Source organism: Triticum aestivum, chromosome 4D, assembly GCF_018294505.1.
Source record: "Triticum aestivum cultivar Chinese Spring chromosome 4D, IWGSC CS RefSeq v2.1, whole genome shotgun sequence".
Taxonomy (NCBI): domain Eukaryota; kingdom Viridiplantae; phylum Streptophyta; class Magnoliopsida; order Poales; family Poaceae; genus Triticum; species Triticum aestivum.
The window spans coordinates 286,721,685-286,735,631 of record NC_057805.1 but is presented as its reverse complement, the minus strand read 5'-3'; the positions used below and the strand labels follow the sequence as shown (position 1 = coordinate 286,735,631).

The 13,947-nt window shown below is 42.7% G+C and overlaps 1 protein-coding gene across 1 annotated transcript; it reads left to right on the top strand.

The window, feature by feature from the left end:
- Nucleotides 1-6,549: 6,549 nt before the first annotated feature.
- On the top strand, nucleotides 6,550-11,265 carry LOC123097484 (uncharacterized). Its single transcript, XM_044519241.1, has 3 exons — nucleotides 6,550-6,870; nucleotides 8,019-8,780; nucleotides 9,169-11,265. The coding sequence occupies exons 1-3, from the start codon at nucleotides 6,859-6,861 to the stop codon at nucleotides 10,804-10,806; spliced, it is 2,412 nt and encodes an 803-aa protein (XP_044375176.1). The 5' UTR covers nucleotides 6,550-6,858; the 3' UTR covers nucleotides 10,807-11,265.
- Nucleotides 11,266-13,947: the final 2,682 nt, after the last annotated feature.

Below are 13,947 nucleotides of genomic sequence, written 5' to 3'. Positions count from 1 at the left end.
GCGGCAGGGGTGTCCGGACCTTTCCTGCCGCAGCGGGAGGCGTCATCTTCCCCATTGTAGTTCCACATGGGAAGTCCTCTGTATTAGAGTGGATAGACCCCCCGCACTATGGAGGTCGCCATTACTTCAACTATCGTATATCCGGACTGGGCAAGCCTCCTGATCTTGCTCAGGAGTTGGCGAACTTCCGTACTATCTTCCTCCTCGAGGCTCCGAGGACGCCAGCTGTGGCGTTTCTTCAGAGGGACACTTGTAAACTCGGGGAGACCCTTCGGACTGGATCTGGAAGTACGACGTCCTCAATATAAAACCACTCAGAGGTCCACTCTTCAGACGCCTTCTTCGGCGTGCCGGATAGGTATCCAGTCTCAGCAATGCGCCATATTTTGGCTCCGCCCACTTCAAATATTGATCCTTCGTGGTTATGCGGGACAAGGCAGAACAACTTTCTCCACAGTTCAAAATGGGCTTCAATACCCAGAAATAGTTCGCATAAAGCAACATAACCCTAGATATGCATAATAGAGGCAGGAGTAAAGTTGTGCAATTGGAGGCCATAATATTCGAGTAGCCCTTGGAGGAACGGATGAATTGGAAATCCGACGCCTCTTAGCAATGGAAGCTGAAGTTGTTGATACACAGAAGCCGAGGGGTACAACATTAAATGGAAGGCCAAACATACTAATTGGAATTCATCGGTGGAGGAACCCACCTTGCAATGCCGAAGACAATCCCTAGGCCGAACACCTCGTCATTGAAGACTGGTTCGGGGGCTACTGAGGGAGTCCTAGACTAAGGGGTCCTCGGGTGTCCGGCCTGTTAACCATGGGCCGGACTGATGGGCTATGAAGATACGAAGACCGAAGACTACACCCATGCCCGGATGGGACTCTCCTTGGCGTGGAAGTCAAGCTTGGTGACCAAATATGTAGATTACTTTCCTTGTAACCGACCTTGTGTAGACCTAGATCCTCCTGGTGTCTATATAAACTAGTGGACTTAGTCCGGAGGGAGGAGGGACATTACCATAGTCATACGGGCTAGACTTCTAGGGTTTAGCCATTACGATCTCGTGGTAGATCAACTCTTGTAATACTCATATTCATCAAGATCAATCAAGCAGGAAGTAGGGTATTACCTCCATAGAGAGGGCCCGAACCTGGGTAAACATCGTGTCCCCTGTCTCCTGTTACCATCGAACCTTAGACGCATAGTTCGGGACCCCTACCCGAGATCCGCTCGTTTTGACACCGACAGATGCCTTCCGGGGCATCCCCAAGCTTAGACGCTTGAGTCTCCTTGAATATTTACTTTGGGTGCCTTGGGAATCCCCAAGCTTGAACTCTTTCCTCTCCTTATTCTCCTCATATCGATACCTCCTCGATCTTCGAACACTTCATCCACACAAAACTTAACCGAACTTTTTTATTAGCGGGCTTAGTACATATAACATCAAAGTCCATCATGTACTGCTGTAATATTATTGTATAATTATAATCAATCATTACCCACTGTATGCTATCACAATCCTATGGCCCCAAGTCAAAGGGGGCTGAACAAGATTTCAAACATACACAAATAATGAAACTATAACAGCAACATGTGAAAATAGGACAATCTGTAAAGATGCAGATGGTACATATACTTCTATAACTCAAAAAATTCTGAAACATTAGGAAAAAATAAACAATTTTCATAGCAGTACTGTGTAAAAATTTCAGAAATTTTCCATGTTCCAGTTAAACATGTAAATTCACGCACTACAGCAAAAGTTTCTCTTTCTGCACCGCACATACCAAACAAGCAATCTAATCATCCTAAAGGCAAATCTTGGCACATTACTTTTATAATACAATGGGTTTGAACAAGGGGATAATTATTTTTGTTGAAAATTTTCTGTAATTCAAGATTTGCATAGTTTTCATGGGCATGAATAAAGTTCAAGGAGCCCCCACCACTTCAACGGTGCTTGTCTTTCTTACTTTCACTATCCTTTTTGATAACTTTGAGGTTCCCCTCTATATTCTTTTTGTTTTTAATTTTTTTTTGAAGCACACAACAGAATAAAATGACTCCCTAAGACTTCCAGGTTGTCTCCCTGGCAGCGCTTCTTTAAAGCCATTAAGCTAGGCATAAAGTGCTCAAGTAATTGATCCACCTGGATCCCAAGGTATAATAAAGCCAATTTTAATTAACAATTATTTGTATTTTAGTATTGAGCACAAAGCAACATATATCATGCAACAACAAAGTCGAACTCTCTTCCTAGGCATCGGCATGTCATAAAAGAACAATTCATTCACACATAGTAAAGGCCGATACATAGCATAAACAGTTTCTTGCAATTTGATCATATTGGAAACATAGAGAGGTGGAAATGTGGTTCATCTCTCATAATAATTTCAATTAGGAGAAACAAGCACATGCATATTATATTTATCAAAACCATCATCTGTAGTAGTAAAATGCAACTCATCAATATAATCCTTAATAAGCGCAAACTTCTCCGATATAGTGTAGTTGAGAGAACTCAAAAAGATAATATGACTATCATGTGTGGGTGCAATAGCAATAATTTCATTCTCAACATAATGAACTATAGCAAGTTCATCTCCATAAGCATAATTCATATTAGCATCATGGCGACAAGCATAACAAGCATCAATTTCATCAAAAAGGGATATTTCAAACGAATCCAAGGAATCATAGCAATCATTGTAGAATTCATTCTTTGGTAAGCACGAAGGGAAATTAAACAATGTATGAGTTGAAGAGTTACTCCCATTAGAAGGTGGGCACGGGTAGCTAGTCTACTCTTCCTCCTTTTGTTCTTCGCTTTCCTCCTTATCTTTTTCATCTAATGATCTCACATTGTCATCAATTTCTTCTTCCATAGTTTCCTACAAAATATTAGTCTCTTCTTGTACAACGGAGACTTTCTCAATAAATTCATCAATATCGGCATTGTATTTATAATTCTCATAGCAATATTTAAATATAGCAAAAGTTTCGGGTCTGTAAACAACATCATGACAATCTTCATATTTTTCAAAACAAAGATTCAATTTCATATGAAATCTTAAAAGCAACAAATTCTTCTATTCGTTCCACATCATAGTAATCATATATACCATTAGCATAAGAAGCCAAGGTTTCCTTATCATTAAATTCACATGAAAATGAAAGGTGTGGAGCCTTCATCCTAGAGCAACAAGTATAATCGTATCTCAAGCATAAATCCCAAGCATACCATTGCAAACAATCAATTTGATCCCATAAGAGTTTCCCTTTTTGAGTCAAGCGATAATCCCTAAAGTATTCACGTTCTTCCAACGTGTCTCCCATTATCAAGTTGAATGGGGTTTTCTCAGGATTATCAAAGTAGTGTTTAATATTTTTCACATTACAAGCATCGAGGGTTTTAGGAGGTTCCCCATCTCCATGAGTAATAAGTACAATTTTTTTTTGGTATTTCGTGTTCCATATCCATAACTAAAGATATAAAAAAAACTTAGAAGAAAAAATAAAATCTACTTAGTGATAAAGCTAACAAGCACACACGAGAATATTCACCCCACGCTATTGCTCCCCGGCAACGGCGCCAGAAAAAGATCTTGATAATCCACAAGTATAGGGGATCAATTGTAGCCTTTCTCAATAAGTAAGAGTGTCGAACCCAACGAGAAGCTAAAGGTAGAATTTATATTCTCTCAAGTTCTATCGACCACCGATACAACTCTACGCACACTTGATGCTCGCTTTACCTAGAACAGGTGCACAACTATTTTGTAGATGATAGGGTAGGTTTTCAAGAAAAAAACTAGATGTACTTAGCAAGAATAAAACTACGGGTAATTTGCAAGATAATAAAGTTAGTTGTTTAGTAGAGAGCTTTTTGTAACACAAGAAAATTATTTGTCCCCAGGCAATCGATAACTAGACCGGTAACCATTATGCAATTTTATATGAGGGAGAGGCATGAGCTAACATACTTTCTCTATTTGGATCATATGCACTTATGATTGGAACTCTAGCAAGCATACGCAACTACTAAAGATAATTAAGATAAAACCCAACCATAGCATTAAGTATCAAGTCCTCTTTACTTCCATACGCAACAACCCCCTTACTCGGGTGTAAGCTTCTGTCACTCTAGCCACCCACCATAAGAGAATCATGAACGTATTGCAACACCCTACAACTTGGATCCCTCACACTTGCGCGACACGAAGAGCACCATAGGACAACACCAATAATAAAACATACAACTCAAACCAATCACGATCGTCAATCAACCCATAGGACAAAATGGATCTACTCAAACATCATAGGATAGCCACATATCATTGGATAATAATATATAGCGTTGAGCACCATGTTTATGTAGAGATTACAGCGGGGAGAAGAGGCGTTACACCGCTGCATAGAGGGGGAGAGAGTTGGTGTTGACTGTAGCGAGGTTGTTGGTGTAGATCACCGTCACGATCCTTGCCCCGTCGGCACTCCGGCACCACCGGGAGAGAGGGAGAGAGGCCCCTTCTTCTTCTTCTTATTCTTCTTCTTCCTTGACCTTCCCCTAGATGGGAGGCGGGTTTCCCCTCTGGTCCTTGGCGTCCATGGCGGCGGAGGGACGGGTGCCCCTCCGAGATTGGATCTATCTCTCTGTTTCTCTTCTGTTTCGCGTCCCTGTTTTCTGGCCTTTCATCGTTTCTTAAATATCCGGAGGTCCGTAACTCCGATTGGGCTAAAATTTTAACACGATTTTTATCAGGATATAAGCTTTCTTGCGGCCGAAGGACACCTCCAACTGACCTACGGGGTGGCCACAAGCTTGCCAGGCGCGCCCTGGTAGGGGGGCGCGCGCCTTGAGCTTGTGGGCCCCTCGGGTATCGCCTCGCGTCGATTCCGCTTCCCAAAATCACATATGTTTCAAAATAATTCTCCGTAAATTTTTATCGCGTTTGGACTTCGTTTGATATGGATATTTTGCGAAACAAAAAAACATGCAACAAACATGAAGTGGCACTGGGCACTGGATCAATATGCTAGTCCTAAAAATAATATAAAATATTGCCAAAAGTATATGCAAGTTGTAGAATATTGGCATGGAACAATAAAAAAATATAGATACGACGAAGACGTATCAGTGTTCATGATCATTTTGCTTGATGTCCATAATATGGTTTCTCATTTGAATTATCTTAGCAGGGGTCTAGTATTTGGCAATGCAAGTTTCCTTACATTTCTTCCAAGAAGAAATCATGGAGTACATGAATCAATGTATAAGATAAACAAGAAATGATGTCATAAGATCGAGAGAAAAATGCGACGGGAGGTGTCTGATACTCTTTTTCTTCTTACACCCGATGTTAATCTAATTACTATTATCAATTATTTTTTTGTTAATGTAGCCAATAAAATAGTTGACGCTTCATATTTGTGAAACCTACAAAAGCCATATTTTGTCTGTCTGGTTAATGTGGCATATCCATTTCTTATGAACAATTAGCATATCATAAATTTTGGATCGACGACACATAAAACCCTCATCTTATCACCAGTGTTGAAATGTCATGCATATCTCATGGTAAATATAAAACACATAGTTGGTCCCGCAAATAATACATACTAATAAATATTAATTTCCTGGTAAGCAATGGATGAACCTTTTTCTTGAGTGCGACAAACCTCCATACCTCTTAATTCCGATCCAATGGATCTTGGCACCAGCCTCAAACCCACTTTGTATATCTTGTGACTAATACAAAACACCTATTGCATATCGACAATGAACACATCATAAAGCATGGATTATCCGTAAGCAATGCATGATCCTTTTCCTTGGATGCGACAAACCTCCCCACCTCTTACTTCCAATCCAATGGATCTTGGCGCCACTATCGAACCCGCGTCTTCTACCTCGTGATTAATACAACATGCATATCACATAACAATAATGAATACATCATAAAGTCTCGACCGTCCGATAAGCAGTGGACGATCCTTTCTTGCGGGTGCGACAAACGTCCATTCTTTTACATCCGATGCAACAGATCTTGGCATTAGTCTCGAACCCATAACATATCTCTCATGATTAATGCAAAAGACGATACTTTTTCAGGGATTCGCCGCCCACCCATCTTTCATACTTCCGATTTAACGGATTTTGTTTCAGCGGTGTCAAACCCTGAATGTATATCTCATGATTAATGTAGGACGTGTGTTTCCTATAATAAACAATTAATTATCTTCATCATCTGCTAAACAAAACATCCCCTTTCCGGCGGGCGCGACAGAAACGGTTCTTACCTTTGATCCGATGGTGTGTACCCACGCACGTCAGATGAACCTACGGCGTGGATCGAAAGTGGCATCCAACGGCGAGCAGTTCACGCGAGAGACTCCTCAAGGAAATTGTGCTTGCGGGCTGCAGCAAGCACCACGACGTTAGCGAGCGTTCTCAACACACCACCAATTTCTCTCTCCGCCCTTTTCCTGCTCTCTCGTCTTTAAAGGCCGACGCCCCCTCCCTCTGTTTTCCTGCTTACCCGTCTCCGTCTCCGCCTCCACCCCTCTCCTCGCCTCGCCTCGACTGCGAGCGAACAAACCACCCTCCCAAAAGCCTCACGCGCCGTCCTCCTCCCCGCAACCCGGCGCATGCCCTCCTCCGCTGCTCGTCCAACCCGCCCGCGCCGTGGCCTCTGAATCACGCCGCCATCTCCACCCAGATTCTTTCACCCCGCTCGTCGTTCCGTTTCACCGTCTTCTGTTTCCCGTTTTCCCAGCCAAGAGAATCGTCCGCCTCTGCCGCCGGGACGCTTCGTCCAGTAGGGGCGGCGGCGGCGGCGGCTCTCCTGCATGGGACGCAAGGTTCGTTGCTTGCCTCGGCTCTTTTCCGCCCATGTTAGTACATTCGTTCTTTGCTTGCCCGGCCGGCTGGTTGCTGGCGTTTCGGTGATGCGCGTCGCGCTCCCCGGCCGTGCCTTGCGCTTACGGTAGCCGTCTTCCTGGTTCCCCCGTGCTGGTTGCGTCCATGATCACGTCATCTCTAGATTTCGCGACGGTGTTTGCGTCTCTACGCCCGCGTGCGAGCGTGTTCGGCTCGGCGAGGGCATGGGGTTTGGTTCGTACGCCCGCCGTGCCTGCCTTGGCTACTCCAGCCTCCAGGTTTGGGTTGTCCGTGACTTGCTCGGAGCCCGTCGTCCTACCTGATGGGATTGGGTGGGTCAGGGTGGTGCCTGAGATTTGCAGGACGCGATTCATGGGTTTGGTTTGGGCTCTAGGAAATGACTCGATTTGCTATGTTTGACTCTTCAGATTTGTAGGCTTGCTCCTAGGTGCAGTGCTTGTGAATTCGTCAGGCTGATGTGATCCATACGTCCTAGTTATGGTGCAGTGTTTAATTCGGACATCCAATGTGTCATGACAGAGTTTTACTTGTTTTACAAAGCATTGTGATTCACAACCGTGAACACGATAAATCTTAAACATCACCAGCATTGCCTGTCTGATAATGTGCAAATGCAATTGGTGCGGCAAGTTGCAGTAACTGCTGGGTGATGTGATGTCAATTGGTCTGGCTATATGCTGCTCAAAACATATAAGCCACTTAAAAAAAGCTCCTTTTTTTAATCAATCTTATCTGAGAGAGATGCCGCGAAGGTTACTCCAGGGCTGTACAATGCAGTTCATCCTAGTTGCAGTATTTATTTCTGCTTCAGTTGCTTGCTGTAGTAAGCAATGAATTAGTAATGCCGTGTACTTTACTGTTGCATATAGCACATTTCAGATGCTAGAGATATCATGCATGTAGATATGCATGTGAGCTGTGAAAGGGATGAAAATTTTCATGTGTTCACTTATTCATACAGAGCGCCATTTTGTTTCATGCTCCTAAATGCACAACCAACTTAGTTATTTATACTGACGATGAATACTTCTTATTGTATCAATTTATTTATACTGTATCAATTTGATGATCCTTGACAACTGACCTTTTTTTTCTTCCATATTGACAGATGGGGACACTTCAGTTAGAAGACATTGGTGATCACCATTTATCTGTAGAAGTTTCTCAAGCTTCGGATGATGACTCACCAGTATCCCCATGCATAGGAAGTGCGCACCAGGCAGAAATCCCCAATCTAGCCACAGACGATGAACGACGTCATCTCATGGCCAGCTCACTCCACAGTTGCAAGTTACATGCATATGATTATCCTAGTGTTTCTATACCAGTTGTATGGGGAAGCCATCCACCAAGTCAAGTTAACAAGAAGGAAGATATTACAAGTGAAGGTAACTGGACATATCTGGATCCTCATGCTGTGCTACCAGTAGATCAAATTGACTCTGCAAATAATCAAGTTTGTGATGAAACACCGGTTCAGTGTTTCACCCGAGAAAGCCGTGACCTCTTCACTGACAAGACAATGGTGCATCAAAGAGAAACAAAAAAAATTGCTTCACTGCATGGCTTATCTGCCTCCGTTTGGACTGGTCTAGAGGAAGAATGCTTTCTTCTTGGGCTGCACATTTTTGGTAAAAATCTCAGCCTGGTGAGCAAGTTTATAGGGAGCAAGACCGTTGGGGAGGTGCTCTCCTACTACTATGGGAGGTTCTATAATGGAACTGCATATAAAAGATGGTCGCACCTTAGAAGGACAAGAACTACTAGATGCATTCTCGGGAGAAGCATTTTTACTGGTCGGCGACAACAGGAGCTTATATCTCGTTTGAAATTGAAAATATCCAAGGAGGCTCATGCTTCGTTAGTTGAGGTATGCATTTTGATACAATACGGATTTCAATCTCTTTCACAAGGGATACTGAAATGGTGCAAAATGAATCTCTTCGTGTTATTATAAGATTCTACTAGTCTAACTTGAGTTGCTTACCAAATTTGATAGTGCTTCCTATCATATGACATCTTAAATGTTGCTATGAATTTGGTGATTGAGATATTGAGGCAAATATGTTGCCTGCTGTAATAACACAAGAGAACAGCCAAATTTCAGCTTGTTGCTTCACTAATTTATTAGCATGATCCGCTGATCATGATTGTGCAGTCATCTTTTTTCGCAAACCAAGTATTGCCAATTAACCGATGATCGCATATTGTTTCATACATCATGGCTATATGAGCTGAATTACTTTTGCATATTTCAGGTTTTAAGGTCTTTGGGCTCTGACCTGACATCTTTAGAGGAATGTGTCTTCACTCTGAAATCCACCATTGGAGCAGAAACTTTTGTTCAGGTCGTTGGGATTGGTAAAGGGAAGCATGATTTGACTGGATTTGTTCAGGACACATCCAAAACAAACAAAGGTCTATCAGTTTCCGCCAACACACCTAAAGGCATAAATTGTTCCATGCTTGCTATAGAAGAGATAGTCAACACCTTAACAGGTGATTCCAGGAGAAGTAAGGCGAAACTAAATGATCTGTTTTGGGAAGCTGTTTGGCCCCGTTTGCTTGCAAGAGGGTGGCACTCAGAGCAGCCAAAAGACGTCCGCACAACCAAGAATTGCCTTGTATATTTGGTGCCTGCTATCAAAAAATTCTCAAGAAGGAAGCTCACTAAAGGCACTCACTATTTCGATTCTATCACTGACGTCCTTAAAAAAGTGGCAGCAGACCCCACTCTTCTTCAGCTAGAGACAGATGGAATAGATAATGGTGCACCTGTTGATATAAATGGCCGGGCAACAGGCCAAGATGGTCCTTTGGATAGTGATCTGGAGCTTCCAATGTTCACTATAATTGATACTAGCTTGGTCCAAGGGGAAGCGCCCTTCAAAGTGAGGGCTCTGAGAAGCTTACCTGCTGATGCAAATATTAGCTTTGGATCTACAGATCATTCAGATAATATGTCAAACGACAGTTCCTCTCAGGAGCAACATAGTGATGGTAACTTGTCAGATGACCAGGAATGTCATGGACAAGTGACAGCTCCTGTTAATGACGAAATGGGATCAGTTTACAGTACAACCAAAGAATCGCTGGTGGATTTGTTGGAAGCCATGGGGACTGCACCACAATCTGTCTTTCCAGTTAATGGTCATTCTTCCGATGATCGGCACTCAGGCATTTCTAGTGGTAATGGTGACAAAGCAGACTTGACATGCTGCTCTGTCCTTGGAAGGAAAACTGGGAGACTAGTGTATTTATCTCCAAAGCGCAGAAGATTTGCTAGGTACAGTAATGACCAGACCAGCCAACACAGCTTTTATTTACCAGATGATGCTGATTTCGAGAAAAAGAAACTGAAGCCTTTATCCACTACATCAAAGCCAACTGTTATTGATCTTGGTGGTAGTTTCCAAACCAGAACACTGGCAGACTGTTCCATGAAGGGGAAGCCATGTGAGCAGATAACAGAGGTTGCGAAGCCTACTACCAACGGCGGATCGCTTGAGAAGCGGAATGTGGTGAATACAAATGAGGACAAGTCATCAGAACGAAAGTTTGATGCAGTAGCCAGGACTAGCATGGGAGGGACTTTGCCAGACAATCATGATTGTTTGCAGAAAAATGAAGATCTAACTGTGGTGAATACAAATGAGGACAAGTCACCTTCCATTTCGAATAACGAGATAGTTCCTGATGTTTTGGAGGTCGCCGGAAAACATGATCTAACTGTTGAGACGAGCTCTCGGAGGCAGGGAACCAGAAATCGGCCTCCCACCGTAAGAGCTCTGGAAGCAGTTGCTCTTGGTCTCCTCGGAGGCACAAAGCGCAAGGGGGACGCCAGAACCTTGACGGCAAGAAGGCCTCCTCAGCGGGCTCGCAAGAATGAAGACTGAATGTGGGCATCTCCACTAGTAGTAGAGAGAAACCCATATATTTGGAGGCTGAAGCGCAGGATGAGCAGATTGTCTTGCGTGGCTCGGATATGTGTAATAAAGTGTGAAAAAGAAAATAGCAGGGTTTTCTTTTTTTTGCGGGGAAAAAAGAGAAAAAAAAAGAAAAAAGCAGGGTTTTCAGGTGGTGGATTTCACAATCGACATGAGCCATCCGAAGCTGTCCCCGGTCCATTTCTTGTGGAGGAGCTCACTGTTCCCTCATCATGTTCACATTGCAGGCATTGGTGATTGGTGACACCTTGCTCTCCCTTTCTTTCTAGAATCTCGGATGTGTGAGAAAGAATTTTACAATTTATATATTATTATTTCTGTTTAGTTTATAGAAGGGTTTCATGTCCAGCAAATTGTGCAAACCCAAGTTTGAATAGAGAAGAAAGATGAACACCATGTTGTGCTTAATGATACCTTTGGTTGTTTTGTTTCCCTCTAAGTGAAGGCCTGTGGCTTTCAGTTTGGATGCGAAGGAGGTTTGGGTGTTTAGCTAGTTGTTTCCCGCATATGTTTTGCCTTTGCATCCGAGAGTTAAGTTAGACTAGTACTAGTTGATAAAAAAGTTTAACTTTTGGTCAAAAAATCCATGTGCACAGCCTGCTACTGCTAGTAGTGCCATACTATATTTACTAAGCCGAGATTTGGATTTGTAACATGGCTATCAACGGAACGACAAGAAAAAGGCAAGTCATGCCAACAAAAACTGGAGTAGTGTATAATAGTATTACCTCCACCCCGAATTAATTGTCTTGTCACAAGTAATTTGGGACGGAGGGATATATTTTATTGATATATAGATTTTTTTTAAAGGAGGATTACCCCCGGTTTTCATCTTATTGATATATAGATAGTTAAGAGGGAGTCAACAAACTGGAGCACTCTATTTTGGAGGGACAGAGAGAAAAGTTAATTTTTAACCCCTGGTCAGTAGGGAGCAGATCGTGCTCTTGCAATTCTGCACAAAATTGGAGTAGATGATTTTATAAAGTTATAGTTACTGTTTTGAAAAGTTCCGTCTTCACAGTTCCCGTAGTCAGTTTGTTTAGAGGAAACGGGCTCAAAAGCCCCGATTCCATTGCATCCATCAATAAAACCAAGTGTCTTACAAACATTACTACAAGCCCATGGAGGGAACAGCTGACCACTGCCTCAGCAAGATCCAGTAGTTAGTTCTAGGTCAATACGCGACAACACACCAACGTGTATTAGACGTGGATCGTATCTTGCAAATCCCACTTGCACATCAGGAGTTGGAGGATACTATTGCATGGCATTTTATGAAAAGTGGTACCTTCAGTGTACGGTATGCGTATTATGTTGAATGGGAAGATCAGTTTGGGGGCAAATTGAAGAGCAATAGGGACAGTCCAGTTTTCCGAACCATCCTGTTTGGAAGAAACTTTGGAACCTCAAAATGCCTGGAAAAATTAAGATATTCGTGTGGAGGTGCTACATAATACAATTCCTTTCCTTTGCACACTTGCAAATCGCCATGTGGCCAGTAGTGGTCAGTACCCATTGTGCCAGGGAGGTGCAGAGGATATCAAGCTCGCATTATTTACATGTGGCCGGGCGAACATGATTTGGAGGGAACTAGGTTTGCATGAAATAATAGAACAAGCACTTGTGGTGGGTCGCTCTGGTGCAAAAGTGATGGAATTTCTTCTGTGTGAAAGTAAGTTCTAGCATACTTATGCTGATCTGATTGAGATTCTGGAAATTATTGCTTCGACTGGCTACTACCTATGGTGGCAGAGAAGAGAGTTAGTAAATGGAGAACAAGTACAGACGCCTGATCGTACAACTTTGGCTATACACGCTCTATCTCTGAACTTTGTACGCACATAAGGGAAAACAGAGAAAACTATTCGCCGAATTAACTGGAAGAAACCATTGTTTGGTTTCCAAATCCTTAACGTGGATGCGTCTTTCTCTGATGATCATAACAATGGTTCTTGTGGAGCTATCATTCATGATCATACGGGAGGCTTTATTGCAGCAGCTGTTGCTCGAATGGAACATGTAGCTGACGTGGTTACTGCTGAATCGGAAGCGTTGCGTCAAGGACCTTTGCTCCTTCAGAGTCATGGATGTGAGAAGGTTGTGGTCCAAACTGATAACGTGACTATTGTTGATGCATTGAATAGAAACGAGGGTTACTCGTTGGTGCTGCACTGATCCTCAATGAATGTCGAAGTCTACTTGCCAATTTCGGGAAGGTCCTTATTGAACATTGTAATAGGGAGTCGAACATGGTTGCCCATGAGCTAGCTACTTTTGGGAGGTATAATCCACCGATGTTGTGTTCGGATACACCTCCATGTTTTATTTTATCTTTATTATCAGACGATGTAAGTGTGATTTGAGTTAATAAAGCTAGTCATGAAGGCCTTCCCCTAAAAAAGAGAGATTTTAGGGGAACCACACAACCCTCTTTGGGCGGCCTTTCATATTTTTTGGATAAAGGGCGATTTTATTAACTTAAAATATAGCATCCAGTGGATATAAAACATTATGAGCAACAACCGGTCTCTACATAATTAGGACGCACACAGCCGAACTCCAAAAGTCTGACAATCAGAAGGAAAACAAACGATAAATTGGCAAAAGTAGAGTCCTATAGACCAACACTATGCCTATTTTGAAAGGTGAGGTGGACCGTTCCAGAGGTTTTGCTGCCACCCATGTTAGGTAAAAACCTTCATATCCACCTGCTCCAACCGCGTACACACCGCCTTCAACAGCGGTTGACCTCCGCTCGTTGTAGCATAGACCACGTACGACGCGAGTGCGTACAACGAAAAAAACCTATAGAGGAGAAGCATTTTTGTCATTAAAAACAAAATCATTTCTACATAGTCAAACTGATCATAGTGAGGCATATGATCTTAAAAATGGGAGAGATTTTCACATTCCGGTCTCTGCACCAACTAGGGTTGCATACAACTATTTTAGTATGAGTATCAAGATAAACATGGTTCTCGGATTTTTTTAAATGAGTATCAAGATATTTCTTGATGGGTGGTTCCACCATAGACCAAGCTTGATCCTCAATAAATGAGAGAAAATCCATGTGCATCACCTGTCAAT

Bases quoted from the DNA above. Each gene is read 5' to 3' on its own strand.
- LOC123097484 (XM_044519241.1), top strand. The intron at 8,781-9,168 runs GTATGCATTTTG...TGCATATTTCAG, and splicing joins CTCATGCTTCGTTAGTTGAG to GTTTTAAGGTCTTTGGGCTC.